The following is an 18,946-nucleotide window of genomic DNA, read 5'->3' as shown; positions in this document are numbered from 1 at the left end:
AAGTTGATGAAGGGTTGATATTCAAGAGGAAGAAAGAAATGAAAGTCAAAAGGAGAAGAAAGGTTGAAAGAAAGAAAAAACACTTTGTAGCCACAAATGGTTCAATCATAACTAATTGTGTGTGAAGAAACATTTCTATTATAGCCACGTTGAATTAATATGTGTGAGTGTATATATGTGTTTGTCACAAGCAGTAGCAGCCTCGGTGTCCATCTCTGTGGACGTTCCCCTGAGCTGGTTTATCAACTCCTGTCTGCTCACTGAGCTTTGACCTTTTGGGTATTATGTGTGAGACGCTGTAAAAACCATGTGCACAAACACACACTTTTTAAAAATAATTATTTAATTAGCCAAAATGAATACTTCTTTCATTAGGAAATGCTTTCACTGTGCACAGTGGAACAGATGACACCACTATTTCCTACACTCCAACTTAGTAAACAAGTAGAGCTAGGCTAAGAATAAAATTAGTCCATGACTAAAGTACAACACTTTGCATCTCATTCATTGATTCTTATATACAGATTAGTTGCTCTTAAATACTAACATACAGAAAGCATTGTATAGCTAACTGAACCAACTCACAAAACTAATGTTAATACTCCTTTAATCCGATGACTTGTTTTAAAAGGTCTTAAATCCAATCAAATCAAAATACAAATTTTTATGAATGGAATGTCTCGTACACAGGTTGTATGGTCTACAGTACATGTGAAGTTTAACTGTCCCTATGTAGTGTCAAAAAGTGTTAACTAGAAAATCCAGTTTCTTGTGTCTATACTAAATGATTACGGCATGATAGAGTCCTGGTAGTATTAGCCTGGTGATAGCAATAGTTTTCTGCTGTATTACTTCTGACCCTCCAGCACCTCCAGCACAGCTCTCAAGGTGGCTGCTACAGCCACAGCGCCAGGGTCGGGCAGGGTGAGCCGCTCAGCTGCGATGTAGCTGGCTCGCCCTGCCTGCGCTGTGAGGTTACAGGTCCCCTCTGCTCCCAAGGTTGCTTTCTAAGAACAGAGAGGGAAGGAAGGCAAAAGACAAGGCAGTTCAGGAAATAGGTGAACGCACACTACAAACAAAGCCGCCTGATGAAATGCCAGAAAAACATGAGTTCAGTCACAAAAGGCATTTTACCGTTACAGCAGCTTGTAGGACAGCCATCTGTCCACCAGGTGGCGTTGTGCTCAAATTCATCAGCTCATCCACAGCTGGACATAAAGCATCCAACTGGAGAGGATGAGAAACAAGACGAGATATAAAGACCTAGTGGTTGTTTGTTAAATACTTCTGTAACTTCTCAAATACATAAGTTACATGAAAAAAAGCAGAGAAATGAAATCTACTCCCTCACCATTGTTCTGTCTCCAGGGTCGGCACCACCGTATCTGGAAAATGTTTGAGATTATTGATTTAAATTCACTTTTAATCAAAATATATAATTAAATGTAGATTTAGTTCCTCGGTTGCAGAAATGAAGACTTTCTTCTTTATATTTGGCCCCTTTTTGTTAGCAAACACATAATGGCCCAGAGGCATATGAACAGGACACCAACACATGCAGAGGCCCCACACCTCCTCATGGCCTCTGTCCCCGCATGAATTGCACTGGCCCAGGCTGCAGCGCTGCTCTGCTCCTCAGTGACATGACCAGCTGCAGCTGTCAGGAACAGACTGTACAACTGAAAGACACATGAAGACCAGTGTGTGTGTGTGTGTGTGTGTGTGTGTGTGTGTGTGATAGAGAGAGAGGGTAAGGTAGTATAAGGTGGTTGATTCCAAGTTTAAATCAAAGTTGCAATTTTATTTATCAAATAATGCAGAAAACCTACCGCTCCTGAAGACCCGCCCATCTTCTCCTGCACCAACCCAGCGAGGACAGATAATAGTTTCCCCGGACAACCAGGGACCCTATGATCCTGCAGCCACTCCTGAATGGCTGAATAAGCATTTTTACAGATTTTAAAACTCTTTGCTTTGGTAAATACTTTTATCCAGGATGGAAAACTACAAATTCATACTTTTTCTATTCTCCTGATGCTATTGTACAGTATGCTGCTGCTGGTATTACACAGTCCGTACCTCTAGCAGCCTGTGCATGTGTGTTTCCACAGTCTCCGTCCCCGGCAGCGCGGTCCAGTGAGTTCAGTTCTTCCTGCTTTTCCAACAGTGTGAAACAAACCCTCTCTAAGGTTTTACGCATCACATGACTAAGTGGCCCTGGCAGAAAAAAAACAAACAAAAAAACATGTTAAGTTAAGCTGCACTTCCTCTTCTGCCACTGTATTCAACTACTTAGAAAAAAGGCATTACTTCAAAACTTCAACAAAACTTCTCCAACAAATTCAACATCAATACACTGTAACTTAAGAATATAACCTTCAGAGTATGAGTCATCTTGTGGTCGCGTGCTCATCGCTGGAGGATCAGAAATGTACCTGCATCCAGTTACACACACATTGCTGAGGTGAGGCCAGGCGAGGGCGGTAGTCCTAGCATCTGTACAGCATGAGGGATAGTAAATATGAGTGTGTATGTACATGTGAAAACAAACTATGTGTATTATCAGGACATGTTTAGCTGAGCTTCAAACTAGGACTGGCTACATGAGACACATGTGCCTTGGCCTTTTGCAAATTATATAAATCCATCAATACCTCCAAAGCTGTCATATTTACACAGTCTATCTGGTTTGCTTAACCTGTAAATGAACTCAACTATAAAAAGGAGTATTCGTGATTTTAGGGGGTGCCTTTGTTGTATTGTGTCTAGACAAACAATAGTTCCTCTATCCTCCTTCCAGTACTTCTGAGCAACTCCTCTGCCTATATAAGCTAAGCTAGTTCCTTACTAAAGTTGTGAATGCTCACCAAACAGTCTAAGAGTCTCCTGATTGGCCCTCACCAGGGTCAGAGACACACCAGCCATCTCCAGTGACGTCATGAAGGATCCAGACATCACCCTGGCAACCACCACCCCTTGATTCTCTGTAACCGTGGAGTTATAAAGAGGTCAAAAGGTCAAACAAGGCTTACTTCACAGGTCTCTGGCCGTGAATAATTTTAACGAACTTACACACATGAACACAGACAGACACACACACTGAGTACCGAGACAAATGATGGCTGCTCTAGTAACCACCCCCATCTCTAGACAAGACAGAGCTCCGAGGTTGTTCACACACACAACCACACTGTCTCCTGTAAGACAAAATATACACAACACTTGTATAATTAGGTGTAGAATTAGATAATGGAGATATAACAGCTTATACTTAGAGGACCTGATTTCAGAGGAAGATGTGACTGGCTGTCAGGGTTGGTCATCTGATCTATCATGAGTTTCACCACCTCGTCTGCAGATGCCACCTGATCAAGAGGATAAACAAATAAAAGTGACAGTAAGAAATGAAGAATTTAAGTCTGTGAGTATGATAGACTTAGGCTGGTATCAGCTTAAATTTACTCACTTTGGACCTTTTGATTCCAGGTTCACCATGGATTCCTGAAGAGGATGTAAAACAATGTTTTGAGCACCACAGATCAAGACTATAAATTACTAGAAAAAATAAAGTAAAGTAAAATAATGTCTCAATGAGTAAACCAACCCTTTAAAAGTATCTTTTACCATTTTGATGCTCAATTATCAATCAATATATTATTTAGTAGCTAGCAAAGCATCAGGCCATTAGACAGTGAGTTAGTTAGGAACACCAACCACTGTGATTGGTTTCACACTGAACATTGACCGTGAGGACAAACCTGCCTTAGTTGGCAAGTCAGTACAGAGAAGCAGTACAGTGTCAGATTTTATTTCCTTTAGCTGTCACTTAAAAAACTGTAACAAATCCTACTACAAGTAAACATGCAAAACAGCCACTAACAGTCTGGCCAAAGTTTGTCCCACTGAAGCTACATCACCAGGTGACAAACCAGAAACTGCACAAAGTATATGCTTGTGCCAATTCCTAACTTCCAATTAAACTTCCATGCATCATCTATACCCGCTTACTCCATGCAAGCACACAGAGAACATGCAAACTCCACACAGAAAGGCCACTAATGGGTTTTGAACAAGGAACCTTCTTGCTGTGAGAAAAAGCTTATAGAAAAAAATAAATGTTTGTACTTCTCCAGTATAAGTATAAATTCTAGTATTCATAATTGGTTTACAAAATAAACAATCAAAACTAAGGCTATTACTTGAAATCTGGTAATGTTCTGTCCTGAGTTTCTACCACTCTTCTTTCTTAATCTTTTTCTTACTGTCCCTCACCTAGCCCCAGCTCCATGTCTCCTGGAGGCAGGTCAAATGAAGGCAGGCAGCCTGGGACACTGCAAGGAGACAAACCCACCCCAAGTGTGCCTGGAATACAAACATCAACATGAGGTATTATTGTGGAAAAGTATATCTGTAACCACAGAGCAAGAAGTCAGTGTGCTGCTTACCAATCCGCTTCAAAACCTCTGTCATCTTCAAAACAATCTGGTCCAAAGGGCAGCCCTCTTCTGCCAAAGCACCTGCCAGCTGACAGAAAGGTAACATTTTTATACACAAACCTATTCCAAACAGCATTTGTGCTGCTCAGCTGCCTGATGGAAAATGTTGGATCCAGGATCCACGTAGGCTTGTAACGTGTATACTTTCCCTTTCTGTGAAACCTTACAAAAAAAAATTTGAGTCTAAGAGTTGGCCCCATGAAGTGACAAAACTGGAGATTTGCAAGAAGAAAATAAATTGAAAAACAGTGGACTGATATTTACCTGATTGAACGACATTATAAATAAGCAAACTGCAAGATGTGATAAGCCCATCCATCACACTAAAGGTCCATTTACCGTACCTATTCTGTTTAGAAGAGCTGTAGCATTGTATTGCATGTTAATCAATAATGTTTAGTTTGCTTTATTTCACTTTGTGTATGAAATTTTTTGACAGCAGAAATAAATAAATTAGCTTTAAATCACATCTTACTCTTCCTCAGCAGATGGACTCTGCACAAATGTCAGGTAGATAGCTCACTGACCTGACAACTCAGTTGCGAAGGCCTGGAAGATGCAGATGAAACTAACTGAGGGGACCTTTAAGACTATTTATTTGAATCCTTTTTATTGTCAAAAACCTTGCTGTTTACCTTGTGTATGAGTACTGTGCCACATAAACCTCTCCTCCCAGCCTTACTGGGTCGGTCAAAGGCACAGTCGTCAGCAACTATCACCATATCAACAGTGATGCCGTGGTTACGGGCCTGCTCTGCAGCCAGTCCAAAGTTTAGGCGGTCTCCGGTGTAGTTCTTCACAATGAGCAGGACTCCAGCGGCTCCTATACAGGGAGTATAATTATTATTAAATAAATTAAGGTTCCCACTAGGGCTTATTGGGTTTTAACAATATGATGGCTCCTTGTATAGTCAGATTGGAGCTATAGAGTACTGCACCTTAATAAATAGATAAACAGACACTCAATTAATGTGGGACAAGGAAAAAAAAAACAAACTTTGGCGTACGTTACCTGCATTGTGCAAGCAGAGAATGGCAGCCAGGATACTGGCAGGAGGCGGAGATGCAAATACTCCACCTGCTACAGCAGCTGACAGCATACCTGCACCAACATACCCTGGAAACACAGACAAGTGAAATTAAACAGAGAAATGAAAATTGAGATAATCAAGCACTGTATTCCTTTTCAAAAAGTCCTACCCCCATGTGCTGGCTCGTGACCAGACCCCCCTCCAGACAGCAGGGCCACCTTGCCTCTCAGGTTGTCCAGGTCAGACCGAATCACAACTCTGTGACCCTTCAGCAGAGATAGGCCCTCGCTGGCCCTAACCAGGCCGTAAAGTGCCTCATCCACACAGCTGTCCACTGAGTTTATTAACTTCTTCTGTGGCTGAGAGAGAGAAATGAAGAACATACATAAAAACATATGACTGACCAAAGCAGTGCATGAACTGTGGGGCTCCTTAAATACGAAGGCCACTATGATAATGATAAAAAATCGTAGTAGTCAGAATTATTATTATTTTGGATGCATTTTCGGACTTTGCATTTACACAGGATAAAGGATTTGATGGTAGTCAAAGTTAAAAATAAAAATTATGTGCGTTTTGTCTGACTAAAGTAAAGTAGGTTGTGACTCAGTTCTTCAAATTTCACATACATACACAGTTAAATCCAGGTTTACTGAAGATGTGCAATAATTTTTTATCTGCAAAAGCAACAGCACAACTCTGAGATTTACAGGTTTCCATTCAGTCCACCGTTATTATCACTAAAATGGACTCTGATCTCACTGAATGACAAGTGTGCAATGCTAACTAGTAATGCTAGCTAAACCTGCAGTCACCCTGCATGACAGCACGAATTTACAGTCAGACATAAACACTGCTCAGTGCATTATTTTCAACACTGCCTTATTAAATTCATTCTTACCTCCATTAACTTTCCTTGATTCTTTTTCAACAGCAGATCAGACGAGAGGAGGTAAACCTTACACAATGTAAAAGGACAATGCCGGATGTCATACAATTTTGCCTACAAAATAAAAGCCTGTAGTTATCTGATTCATAGCTAATTAATAGTTATAATAATTTGCATAATTAATTTAAGATGGGCTGTAGAATTAGGGTAGGTGAGGTTCATAATATACAGTGAAATTATGTTAAATGTGCAGCAAAATATGGCCGGAAGATGTATCATAGATTAAAGTGAGAGCAGCTATGAAGAAAACATGTTTTATTTTGAAAGATTAAGGGGCAATATTGCTGTATTTTATCAATCATTCCCATATTTTGCCCCGGTAAATTGATAAAGTTGGACTGGATTTCAACAAGTTGGAGTGGAGCTTTCATAATCTTAATGGATTTCTGTGTCTGGTTTATAGTGTATCATAACTTTAAAATAAATAACAATAATGATCAATATGTGGTAATACTGAAAGCACAATGCAAAACGAAAGAATTCATAGTAAATGTCTTTGTTTTTTTGTTTTACAAATCTGAACCCCGAATAAATTCTGAATTTGTCACCACTAGAGGTCTTCAAACGTTACTTTACATTAAACCCCATGTCAATTGAGATGTTTAATAATACACTATACAATACAAATGCCCCTTTAATCCTCACAGCAGTAATGAAAAGAGTTGTTTGCCATTTTAAAGACAATATTTTAATTCTATTTGTACTTATTTGCACAGTGCATGATAGAAAATTAAAAGTTTATCAGCTGAGTGGGCTGAGGGAATAATAGTGCTTTTACAGTCTGAAAACAATATCCTTTAGACTCATTGTTTATTTATCCCGTTATATCCCCACTTATCACACAGGCCTAGACTGTGCAACAATATATTATTGTGACACCTGGTTTGTTCATATCTGTGTCCACCCACATGATGCATCAACTCACTTTTCAAAAGAGGAAAACTCCGCTCACTCGGGATGCTCTGGAAAAACATCGAACCAACCCTCTGATTGTTCCTGCATGACGCACGGAGCCCTGCCAGTCCGCTCGGCTCAGTTCAGCTCGGCTCGGCACCGTCCACAGAAACATGCAGGATGGCGAGTGTGGAGGCAGCTGCCGAACACGAACGCATCCTGCGGGAAATCGAGAGCACTGACACCAACTGTATCGGGCCGACCCTCCGGTAAGTAAGTCCCCCGCAGCTCACGCCGGTTAGCCCGGTGCAAGCGGTGGACCTGTCGGCGTCGTCCAGCTGAGGGAGTGCGGCTAATTGACAACCACCGAGTTAGCAACTCCTCCGAGAGTCCGGGGGCTTGCTCAAAACTTTAAAGCACATGCGTCCATTATCGGACAGCTAGCCGGCTAACTTTAGCAAACATTAAAGCTAGCTAATTAACACAATGGACTGCGGCGCCTAATCAGTCAGAAAGAGTCCAGACTCTGTGGTTTGGCCTAATGTAAGCGTTTTTGCCTCCACATTGTCCTTTTAGCTTTTCAGCCTTGTCATCAACTTGTACAGAGGCATTTTAGCAACTTGGGTTAACGTTAGCTGTTAGCTAACTCGGCTAACTGATTGGCAGTCTACTCACTGGTGTCATGGGGCTACACTGGGTGTCGAGGGTGTTTCTGCTCGCTAGGGGCTCCCTGTTGTTCAGGTAGGTTTTGTGTTGGCCACTGAAGTCAGTCAACTTATCCCGGGATGTCTTAAATAGCTTTGGATGCTGACATTTAGCATGTTTGGGGATTAGCAACAGCCAAGACCATATGCAGTTTCAATCGAGAAGTGGCAACTGCAACTGCCTATAGACAAGAGTGGTTTTGTCTCTTTTTGTTTGTTTTGCACTTTTTTATACAATAAATACATTTTTCTATGAGTAGTTCATTCTGTTTTTCAGTTCTAAACATCCATAAAGTCATTTGGTTACATTGTGTCCATTTTGGAGTCTCCAATTGGCACAATAAGGTCTGTCTGAATGTAGTATCACAAAAAAACTAAACAAAAAAAAAAAATAAAGAAAGTTCAGTTCAAAATCTGGATCTGTATTGGTCAACAAGTGTGACTCTCAATCCATTTTGACACTAGGGTCACCAGAACAACCTACATTTAGAGCTTTCTAGTCAAAAACAAAAATTAGATGAGGATAAGACCAAAATTTTTGTGTCTACTTGTTCCTGCTCAATTTACACCTGACAAGCAGTATTATATATTTTAAATGCTTGAAATATGATACAGATGGATTTGTAGTTAGCTTTGCTGGTTTATAAGCATTGCCTAAATTTGGCCTGAAATGACCTCTATTGATGTACATTGAAATGGCTTGTTTAATTCAAGCATCGCCTCTTAAAAGAACCTGAGTTACTAGCCAATGGTCTCTGATGCATTTCCTGTTTGATTTGCTGCCTGTTTCCTCTTTAGACAATCATTTTGGAAAGGGCTATTGAAGGCCTATCAAAAATGTTTTTGTGTAAGTGTGTTCTTCTCTGTGTTGATCCTTTTCTCCTCTTAGAAAGGCTTATTTAGGCTTGTGAATTACTCTCTCTCATCAGGGCATGTCTAGAAAAGTATCTGTTTACTCTTGAGCAACTTGCCATATAACTTGACTGTTCTGTGTGACACCTCTGGCTGCCACATTCTCCACTAAGTGTGTGTGCATTGTTTAGCTGCAATATTATTTTAGTGTCTACACACCATTGTGTGATATTTCATCTCTTCCAGCTTCAACTGTCTGTCAGGCTTAGTCTCACTGTTTCCACTTCAACCAGTGTGCTAACACACACTTAAAATATAATAGCCTTGTCTATGTTTGGAACTGTCAGATACATCACTAACTATATTTATCCCAGGGATGTTTAAAAGAGAGGGTTTTTTTTAAAGGCCAATAAATCAGATGAAGTGTTAGCTCCAAAGTAACTTTTTTCACTCTGCATATTTTGATGAGGGATCATTTCTTTATGCCGAATCTCACCTTAGCAATACAAGCAGCTCTGAAGTCCCATAATCAACCAATATTGACTTAACATGTTTCCTAATTGCTGTTGTGTTCTACAGAGATGACAATGTTTGTGGAACTAGAACTAGGTCTTTCTGTGCAGAGATTATCTCTGTGCCTAAATTATTTCTATGTCAAAAATATAGCTTGCTTCATTGTCAATAACCAGCAAGGTTGAAATACTCACCCATTCTGGTAGTTTTGCTCTGGATTTGTGCCGCTCCTGGTGTTTTTTATGCTGAAAAAAAAAAAAAAAAATCCAAGCTGCTTAGGGTTAGGCAGGTATATAACACTGTTAGGGTAAAGGGTTGAGTCAGGCTAATCTGTATGACTCTTGCATTTTCCAACAAGGCCACACAGTTAGTTAGAATGGATGTTAGGGTAGGAAATTTTAATAAGATATAATAAATCATTTTAACACCAGCAGGTAATGCCATCCTTTTCCACCGGCTAGCCACACAAGTATATTTCAGACCTGTAGTAAACACTGACTTGTTAGTAGCATACAACCCTAGCCACCAAACAATTCAATCAACCCATTCAAACTTCATCTTCTAGCTTTTGAAAACTGTCTTGAAAGCTCAAACCAGCCAACCCTACTCTATAATTCTATGTTATAGGACTACTACCAAAATATGCTAACGTTACCACAGAGCTAGTAGGCCTCAAGCCTGTATCATGCACCAAACATTTGTTAGCCAATCAATCCTCCTCTATGACATCATGTTAGCTTGCTAATGCTATCACAGGGCTATCCACAAAACCAGTAGGCCTCAAGTCTGTGTCTTGCACCAAACATTTAACCCATCAATCCTCCTCTATGACATCATGTTAGCTTACTTATGCTATCACAGGGCTAACCACAAAACCAGTAGGTCTCAAGTCTGTATCATGCACCAAACATTTGTTAGCCAATCAATCCTCCTCTATGACATCATGTTAGCTTACTTATGCTATCACAGGGCTAACCACAAAACCAGTAGGTCTCAAGTCTGTATCATGCACCAAACATTTGTTAGCCAATCAATCCTCCTCTATGACATCATGTTAGCTTACTTATGCTATCACAGGGCTAACCACAAAACCAGTAGGCCTCAAGTCTGTGTCTTGCACCAAACATTTAACCAATCAATCCTCCTCTATGACATCATGTTAGCTTACTTACGCTATCACAGGGCTACCACCAAACCTTGCTAACCCCAAAACTTGTAGGCCTTAAGTCTGTGTCTTGCACAGGGTAGGAAACTTTAATAAGATATGATAAATCATTTGAACACCAGCAGGTAATGCCATCCTATTCCACCGGCTAGCCACACAAGTATATTTCAGACCTGTAGTAAACACTGATTTGTTAGTAGCATACAACCCTAGCCACCAAACATTTCAGTCGACCCATTCAAACTTCATCTTCTAGCTTTTGAAAACTGTCTTGAAAGCTCAAACCAGCCAAGCCTACTCTATAATTCTATGTTATGCTGTAACCAGACTACTACCAAAATATTACCACAGAGCTAGTAGGCCTCAAGCCTGTATCATGCACCAAACATTTGTTAACCAATCAATCCTCCTCTCTGACATCATGTTAGCTTGCTTATGCTATCACACGGCTACCACCAAACCTTTCTAACCACAAAACTTGTAGGCCTTAAGTCTGTCAAGCACCAAAGCACCAAATATTTTCTCTTCCTCAACCCAAACAACCCGGTCCTCATGATCAATTTTATCCCAATATAACAGTCACAATCCAGAAATATGTTATTGTTTACTACACAAATCCTTGCACACACCTTTCTTCCTCCTCCAAAGCCATTCAAGGAACTAGCTGCACTGTCAGCCATTTTATATGTATTTTTTTTTTTTTTTTTACCTTGTGCTTTAGGCTCCGCCCTTTTTATAAGTAAATCACTTTGTGGAGAAAAAAATGACACAAGGCAGCATAAAGCTCCCAGCCACTTAAACTGAAATTTAATTTAATGAAACTAATAGCAAAATATTGTTAGAATTACAAAATAAAGGATTTGTTTTAGGCAGAAGTCTTCTTAATTCTCCTGTTGGAGATATGTAAATGTAAATATTTTCGTTTGTTAGTCTTACCTTTGAAAGATGTCTGAAGGGCTTAACGGCTTAATTGTGATTTTTAACTATTTTATTTATTTATTGACTTGTAACAAATAGTCACATTTGCCTTATTGTGTGTGTCCTCCGAATGAAGAACAGAATAGCTTTTTAGAGGAAATGCCTTCTAAAATAAGGATACATTTATAAATAGATCTGCAACCAGTTTTTATAACTTGCCGCATCACTTACGCATTATGATGTTCAGCTTCCTTCAAACCTTCGTCAGTTGTAACTTTCCCATGACTAAGACAGCCAGGAAAAACCTGGTTCGCAGTGAGAGTTGGTGGTGTGTGTGTGTGTGTGTGTGCGTGTGTGCGTGTGCGTGCGTGCGTGTGTGTGCGTGCGTGTGTGTGCGTGTGTGTGTGTGTGTTCTCCTGCAGCAGCGTGTGCAGGTTGAGGCTGGTTGCAGCATTCCTGCAATACAGCAGAAAAACTCAGGAGAGACTGCATAGGAGCTGCAAAACTGCCTCAGTTTACAGAGATATATATATATATATATATATATATATAGTTGGATTAATCATCCCCAAAGGGGAATTCGTTCACCTAAGTACTATTATTGTCTATGTCCTTCTGTGAAGAATGGTTAAATATTTTAATGTATTTGTCCTTGCCTTCGAAAATGACCCACTGGTAAGCATACATTGGGTTTTTGAGTTGAGTTGCTGACATTTGTTGCAAGTCTCCCTCTTCTCTGTCCTGTTTCTTGTCTGGCTCTCTGTGACCAACTGCAAAATAAAGGGGAAAAAGCTAGAAAAAATAAGATGGGCAAAGAGGTTACATAGTTACTGCTGGTTGTAATGAGCTGCAGGCACAAATGACCTGTGGGCTTGTTTTTTTTTTTTTTTTTTTTTTTTAACCAGAGGGCAGGATAATCAATAAATATCAATACATATATAATGTGTCCTTCTTTATTGATTAATCTGCCAATACGTTTCATGATTAATCAGTTGTCATATTTTTTTACATAAATTTAGGACAGTACTCCCAGTGCGCAGAGCCACAACCACAGCCAACTTTTATCTGTTCAAGTTCGTTTTTGTATCGTTTCAGAGGGGAAAGCAGTGTATTAAATATGGTTTCTTGATTTAGAAACTTCAGTAATTCACTTATTGCGTAAGCACTAGTTACACTAGTCATGGTGCCTCTCACACTTTTATTTTAGCCAAAAAGAAAAAGAATGGTTTTTTATTTTTTGGAGTTTTGCAGTGAATTTCAACTGTTGTTTTCTGCCTTTTGCTAACCAATCGTGTCACTTGTGTGTTGCCTCAGAAATAGATGAATGCGTCATGTCATGTTTCTTATCTGTGTTTGTCTGTGGCCGAGCCCATTCAGAGATGTGCTATATGTATGTATGTTGCATCCGCTAATCTAATCAGTCAACTCCAGTCACACTGCTGCAAGCCAAGGGAATCCAGGCCAACAATTTAAAAAAGTTCCCTCATGTGGAGCCCCACCCTGTGTTTAACAGTGTGCAGCTGGTGAGTTTCATCAGTTTTGGCCATTAAGGACATGGAAACTTTATGTATGCGCTCTTTATGTGGTTTTCTCCTATATGGCCATTGAAATGCTTTTTTCTGATCGTTTGGCAGGTGTTAATTAAAGTCTTATACGATCAGCTCAGACATTGTGCTGGACAGTTTAACCACAGATCAAACAGCAGTACTGATGCCTTTCCACCAGTTTGCTCTAACTGAGACTAAAATGAAATGTCCATGTTAAGGAGCTGTGTGATAAACATAATGAAGCAGTCTGATGTGCTGTACAGTCTTTTTCTCTGTTAATGGGTCACTGACCTCAGAGCTTTCTAACAGTACTAGTGGCACGGCTCTAGGGTTGGTATCTTTGGTCAGTCCACCACTTTGGTTTACAGTGAAATTTCTTTCTACTACTAATGGACAGGTTGAACAATAGTCATAGAGAGTTTAATAGTTGTATGTGTTTAAGGAGGGTCTTTGTTGTCTGCTGACGTTTTCCTTGAGCTTTTTTAAGCCATTCACTGACTTCTGGTGAATGACCTTTTGTAACCCTTTTAGGCCTGGTGCTGACAGCTGATGGTTTCTGTGTTTGCATACCCACAGAGATCTTAAAGTGCTGAATGGTTTGTGGTAAGTGCTGGCTCTTTATGGCTTGAAAGCTCATATGGCTTTAAGAGCTCTAGCTGGAATATCCTGATATTTAAGACATTTAGTATTGCCTGAGAAATTGTGTAGGACTGTGTGTGTTTGGGGGGGGAGAAGGGTTAATTCAAATTTATTAGCTTGCTCTCTCTCTCTCTCTTTCTCTCTCTCACACACACACACACACACACACCACACACTGAGTCATCAGACTGTATTTGGGAAGACATACAAGCATTGATTTATACTGACTCTGAGGTTGGTGTGTTTGTCTTTAGCTGGTGGTGTTTAGCCAGCTGTCAAGCAGTCAGCAACTTGTTCCAGAAGATCCTGGGGTTGAAAATACAGACACACAGGCAGCTGTTTTATAATGTTGTCATTTGAGAGTAGCCTTTTTGAACATCTTTGTATCAAAGCTCCTTGATTTCAATGTTTTAGTTTCCCAGATTTGTCTATTCAGCAACCTTTTCTCCTGTTCCTTTCCTCTCCTGTGATCCTGCCATCCAACGTCATCCAACGTCTCATTTTTCTGGGTGTGCATCCCTCTATAGCTTTTGTATTTTGCCTCTCTGTTTTAGGCTCCACTGATCTTTTGTGCAGCTTTGTAATGTCATGTGTTTGTCAGATTTGGCCAGATGGCTGGTGTCATCTTTAGTCCCTGGGTAGGTTGATATTAAAAAGAAAGCAACACAAAATATGACCTCCTGATTTTATATAATCTATTTTTGTTGTTTCCAGTCCTTTTTTCTTATGAGCTGCTAAAATTAAGCAATAGACCAGAGGCCTGAAAGGAGGAATTTAATGTTTAATTAGGAATTCAGCATTTTATTTATCTAGTACATTTACATGTACATTTCCCCTTTTTTATACAACTGGTGTTGTGTGGAGCATGGGAACAAAACAGTTTCCTGCAAGCGATTAATAAAGTATTAATAATGTATTCTGATTTTTCATTACAAAAGAAACCAGTGTTGCACAAGCAAATAAGAACTAGGTAAAAATAATCATTAAAGAAACGGTCTGTAATGGATTTTGTCTGTATTTCCTAATCATGTGGTTGCCCCTCATATTTATCTAGAAAATGACCTCCCCACCTCTACCAGGTTGGGAAATACCAGCACTGATTACAGTTACATAGCTCACTTGCACTTTGTGTTATGTTTGATCTACTGTAGTTAGAAACAGACCTGTACAAAGCAGCACAGCAACTAGAGCATGCTCCTCCTTTCTTCTCTCAGTGGCAGACAGTACCAGGCACTGTGGGGCCAGAGAAACGTGTGCAGTATATTAAACTGAAGCCAGTCGCTGCTAATATACATGCTAATTTGGCATATGCGAGGGCTGTTCACTTATACACTGGTCCATGAGAAAACATTAATTCATATACTCGCTTATTTATAAATGCAGTCATTCATACTTTAACTCTGTGATTTATTCTTTCATTTATGTATTTACATTATCAGTCATTGACTTTACACAGGTCAGTTTTTGGTGAAAGCAGCAATTGTACAGAATATGGACCTTTCTGAACATACTGGAAAACATTATCATACTGAATTATATTGTATTTCTTTGAGACATTTTTTTTTGTCTATGAATTTATTGTTTTAATGTTAACACACACTATGGCGGCTGTGTGTTTGTGTGTATTTAAACAAAGCACTTTATGGCGTCAGACCTGCTCTCTATTGTACAGTCCGGGCATTTCCTTGTCAACAGGAGGAAGGGGAGGAAAATTCAAGTCACATACAGGTGTGTGTGTGTGCGTGCGTGTGCGTGTGAGTGCTGTTTTTGGACGGGGAAGAACAAAGGAAGAACTGGGATCATTATTTCAGAAAAGGCACATACACACATGCGCACACATTTGACTTTTCAGCCAGTTGTTAAAAAGGGAACATATTAATGCTTAAATTCAGTTTTGTGGTATTTTGGACTTTTTTTTTAAAAAAAAGTCAGAAATTCTAAATAAAAATCCATGAACATATTTTTCTAGACCCAGATTTTATCAACAAAGACATATCTGCTTTTGAGAAGATGGGGGTTATTTTCTTTGCTCGTTTTCCCAAATGTTTCAGAAACTTAGACCAACCCTTTTTCTTTTCTAGCACCATAGGTTATGTATTCTTAGGAATGAACTGCAACTGTCTACAACTCTTACACATCTAATCTGTATTTCAGTCAGTGTTGAACCAACTCAGAAAGCTATTTTAGTCCTAGAGACTTTAACAAATAGGGCAGTCTCTCAACTTATTCAATTAGTGAATCTGTTCCCAGTCTAAATGTACTCTTGTCAAAAATTTCATTAAGTGGGTCAGAAAGCGTGGTATTTAGAATGGCTACTACAACCAATGACATTTTACCAGTCAGGCCATTACTGTTATTAATATAGACACATAAACATAAGACAGTAGGACAAAGAAATTTTTATATACTAATAAAATACTTGAATTTATTTATTGGTAAATGTGACAATATAATGACATCTAGAGTTTACACTGTTTCATTGAGCTCTTGGTGTATCTTGTGGCTGTTTTACAATGTAAGCTGACGTGAGTTACTTGAGTTACTTTTACCCTGCACTTCACCCTGTAGGTTGGAAAAATGCTGATGAAGTCTCTCATTCTGAGTCATGCTTTGATTTCCAAATAACTACTGGCAGCCTAGACATTAGAAAATCATGTTCAGAATTAGACATGCTGGTTCAGATTTCAAAAAAGGATATGCAAATATAAGAATAAATGAGTCACTCAGGTTTGGGTATGGGAATGGTGAAGATTGTTCTATACACTTACAGAAAGCAGTATGCATACTAAAACCAGCTGACTTTTGGTAGCAGCTCCCAGCTGTGAAAGTATGGGAATAGGTAGCAGGGTGTTTGTGGATGTCAGTGCAATAACACCCCCTAATGGAGCATGTTGTAGATGTTTCACAATTCGATGCACCACTTCACCTCTCACTTTCAGTCCCTTTGTTCCTTTCTCTTTTTCTTGCAGAGCATTTCATGAGTAAGACAATAATGTATAGCTCTGATTTAAAAAATGATAACCTGTTTTTCCGGCTTTCTCTGGCTGCTGCTTCATCTCCTCTCACCATCTCTTCATTCCTCTCTGTCTTTTTGATCTGTATATAAATTAATAATTAATTAATTTAAAAATTAATAATTTTTATTTTCTCATGAGTCTTATGAGATGTGTTGATTATCCAGTGGCTATTTCATAGACATGCTTGGGTAAGATTAGAGGTGATACCTCAAGCCTTAAATAGGTGTATAAGAGGTAGAGTTTGTCTATTAACATTAACCAGAGTGTTTATGGTTTCACCCCTTCTTACCTGTTGTCTTCTATTTCTTTTTCGTCAGGTCTGTTTACGATGGCCAGGAGCATGGCCTGTTCATGGAGAAGCTGGACGTGCGGATCCGGAACCATGACAGAGAAATTGAGAAGATGTGCAACCATCACTTTCAGGGATTTGTCGACTCCATCACTGAGCTGCTCAAAGTACGAGGAGAGGCACAGAAACTGAAGGTAAGGAGAGATGGAAAAGATTGTGTATCAGAGGCATTGACAGATTCCAATAATTACAAACAAATTGATGTTTTGAGTTTTATGTGCAAGGATAAATGCTGGGCCACAGAAGACAGTAGACCTTGAAGGATATTTTTTCATATTTTTCTCTCATTTGGTTGTTTTTCCTCACAGAGTCAAGTGAATGAGACCAACAGCCGTCTACAGCAGGATGGCAAAGGGGTAAGTTGACACGTTCATAAATATCAAAACTGTCCAATCAGCATTAAATTTGGAGTTTTTTAATATATTTATGTTTTTTTTCCACCTCATCAGCTCATCAGCTCCATGGAGGAGCTGAAACGGTGTCGAATTCAACAGAGAAACATTGCTACCACCATAGACAAACTGACACACTGCCTACCTGGTAAACAAACCCATCCTGAGTGGAATAATGTTAATTTCCTTCAATGAACTTTTGTAGGGAGTAAATTAACTCAACACTTGTCTCAGAAAATCTTTAGTTAAATCCCTGAGTTAAACTGGGAAAACAATATATATATATATATATATATATAAAATATAATGTATAAAAGATATATATTTTTTTGTACCTCTAGCTGTGCTTTACTACAGCTTATAAGACCTTTTCTCAGCCCCATTTATGTCCTTTTGCTTTGTCTCTTTTTGTTTCAACTAGTCTTGGAGATGTACAGCAGACTTCAGGAGCAGATGAGGGCCAAAAGGTATGTCACTGATTCCGTTTTTTCAGGATTGAGACTATCATCCTCTATGCATGTAACTGTCATTTTCAGCAGTTAAAGGGTTATATGTTTTGAGGAATGGACTGTCAAACACATTTACTTACTTTTTTAGCAACAAGTGTGAATACTGGGGCTTTGCACATTCAGGTTTTTTGGGAGTCCAGTTTGTATTCTGTTGTAGAGCAGGTGACAGAAGGATCCTTGGAGTGCTGACCCCTGCTTAGAAAGACTAGTACTGGATACTGCATGATGTAGAAGAAACCAGCACACTAGTACAGTAGAAAGCAGTGTACAAATGGAGATATGGAGAAATATGGAAAATTAAAATTTACATGTTGATCTTTGCAGTGAAGCATAACACAACAGGGTCATTGTGAAATGTTGTGCTGTTTGATAGGCAACAAAAGTTTCTGTGATCTGATTTCATTAATTTGTGTCCTGGGATGTCACAAAAATGCTTCTTTATATGCATTTGAATACTCACTGTATAAGTGAATGGTGCACTTTAACCATTTAGATTTTTGTGGCGTTGCTGCCACATGATGGAGCCAGAGTGCTTGGAATAAGATTAGGTCTTTTTGCCTTCCTGCCCTCAGCCTGACCTGCAGACAGGAGTCTGGTTGGTCATAAATTTGTCCTTTTGTTTGTGTGTTTCTTGATTCCTGTCTGTGCTGCGGCAGCTGGGTTTGCAGAGAGCAGGGAGAGGTCAGCCAACAATAACTGCTCATAGAGAAAATGTGTGAGAGATGCAGTGGAGTGAAATGTTTGGTGGATATAATATTTCCAAAGCTCCCTGAAGTATATCTGAGTGTATTTATCTCTCTTTGTGTGCGCTTGTAGATGTGTTTATATGTTTCTGCTTGTTTTTAGTCATGCATCAGTCTGCCAGGACAATGCTTTATTGCTTTGTGTCTGTTAGTTTGCAAGTGTCTCTCCCCAAAACCAAAAACTGACAGGTTCACTCACCATCTGCATAAGTTTAATCTTAACCTCAA

General features: G+C 39.4%; 2 protein-coding genes across 8 annotated transcripts in view; one reads left to right on the top strand and one right to left on the bottom strand.

Moving 5' to 3' along the window:
• Positions 1 to 8: 8 nt before the first annotated feature.
• On the bottom strand, positions 9 to 11,869 carry tkfc (triokinase/FMN cyclase). Of its 3 annotated transcripts, XM_026298482.1 has the most exons (18): positions 7,402 to 7,535; positions 6,429 to 6,485; positions 5,697 to 5,886; positions 5,509 to 5,613; positions 5,132 to 5,319; positions 4,446 to 4,524; positions 4,273 to 4,362; positions 3,467 to 3,501; positions 3,281 to 3,365; positions 3,108 to 3,197; positions 2,868 to 2,984; positions 2,377 to 2,496; positions 2,080 to 2,217; positions 1,830 to 1,936; positions 1,573 to 1,679; positions 1,352 to 1,385; positions 1,135 to 1,227; positions 9 to 1,007 (listed from the first exon to the last, which is right to left on the bottom strand). In XM_026298482.1, exons 2-18 carry the CDS (start codon positions 6,432 to 6,434, stop codon positions 849 to 851), a joined length of 1,743 nt encoding a protein of 580 aa, XP_026154267.1. In that variant the 5' UTR covers positions 6,435 to 6,485; positions 7,402 to 7,535; the 3' UTR covers positions 9 to 848. The 3 variants fall into 3 exon arrangements, with proteins under 3 accessions (XP_026154267.1, XP_026154269.1, XP_026154268.1); XM_026298484.1 differs by lacking the exons at positions 6,429 to 6,485; positions 7,402 to 7,535 and adding an exon at positions 11,754 to 11,869; XM_026298483.1 differs by lacking the exon at positions 6,429 to 6,485 and having other exon boundaries at positions 7,402 to 7,516.
• The window catches only part of exoc6b (exocyst complex component 6B), a 78,695-nt gene continuing 67,257 nt past the window's right edge, over positions 7,509 to 18,946 (top strand). For all 5 annotated transcript variants that reach the window (XM_026298475.1, XM_026298474.1, XM_026298473.1 and 2 more), the window contains exons 1-5: positions 7,509 to 7,639; positions 17,043 to 17,208; positions 17,383 to 17,430; positions 17,524 to 17,614; positions 17,888 to 17,933. In XM_026298475.1, coding sequence (XP_026154260.1) covers positions 7,551 to 7,639; positions 17,043 to 17,208; positions 17,383 to 17,430; positions 17,524 to 17,614; positions 17,888 to 17,933 — 440 coding nt within the window. In that variant the 5' untranslated portion in view covers positions 7,509 to 7,550. The remainder of the gene's footprint in view (positions 7,640 to 17,042; positions 17,209 to 17,382; positions 17,431 to 17,523; positions 17,615 to 17,887; positions 17,934 to 18,946) is intronic.

Source organism: Mastacembelus armatus, chromosome 18, assembly GCF_900324485.2.
Source record: "Mastacembelus armatus chromosome 18, fMasArm1.2, whole genome shotgun sequence".
Taxonomy (NCBI): Eukaryota; Metazoa; Chordata; class Actinopteri; order Synbranchiformes; family Mastacembelidae; genus Mastacembelus; species Mastacembelus armatus.
This window is presented reverse-complemented; position numbering and strand designations above follow the sequence as displayed.

Coding starts and splice junctions, on each gene's coding strand:
- tkfc (XM_026298482.1), bottom strand. Junction 2,497..2,867: donor GGAGACTCTTAGACTGTTTG/GTGAGCATTCAC, acceptor CATGCTGTACAG/ATGCTAGGACTACCGCCCTC. Junction 1,937..2,079: donor ACATGCACAGGCTGCTAGAG/GTACGGACTGTG, acceptor ATGCTTATTCAG/CCATTCAGGAGTGGCTGCAG.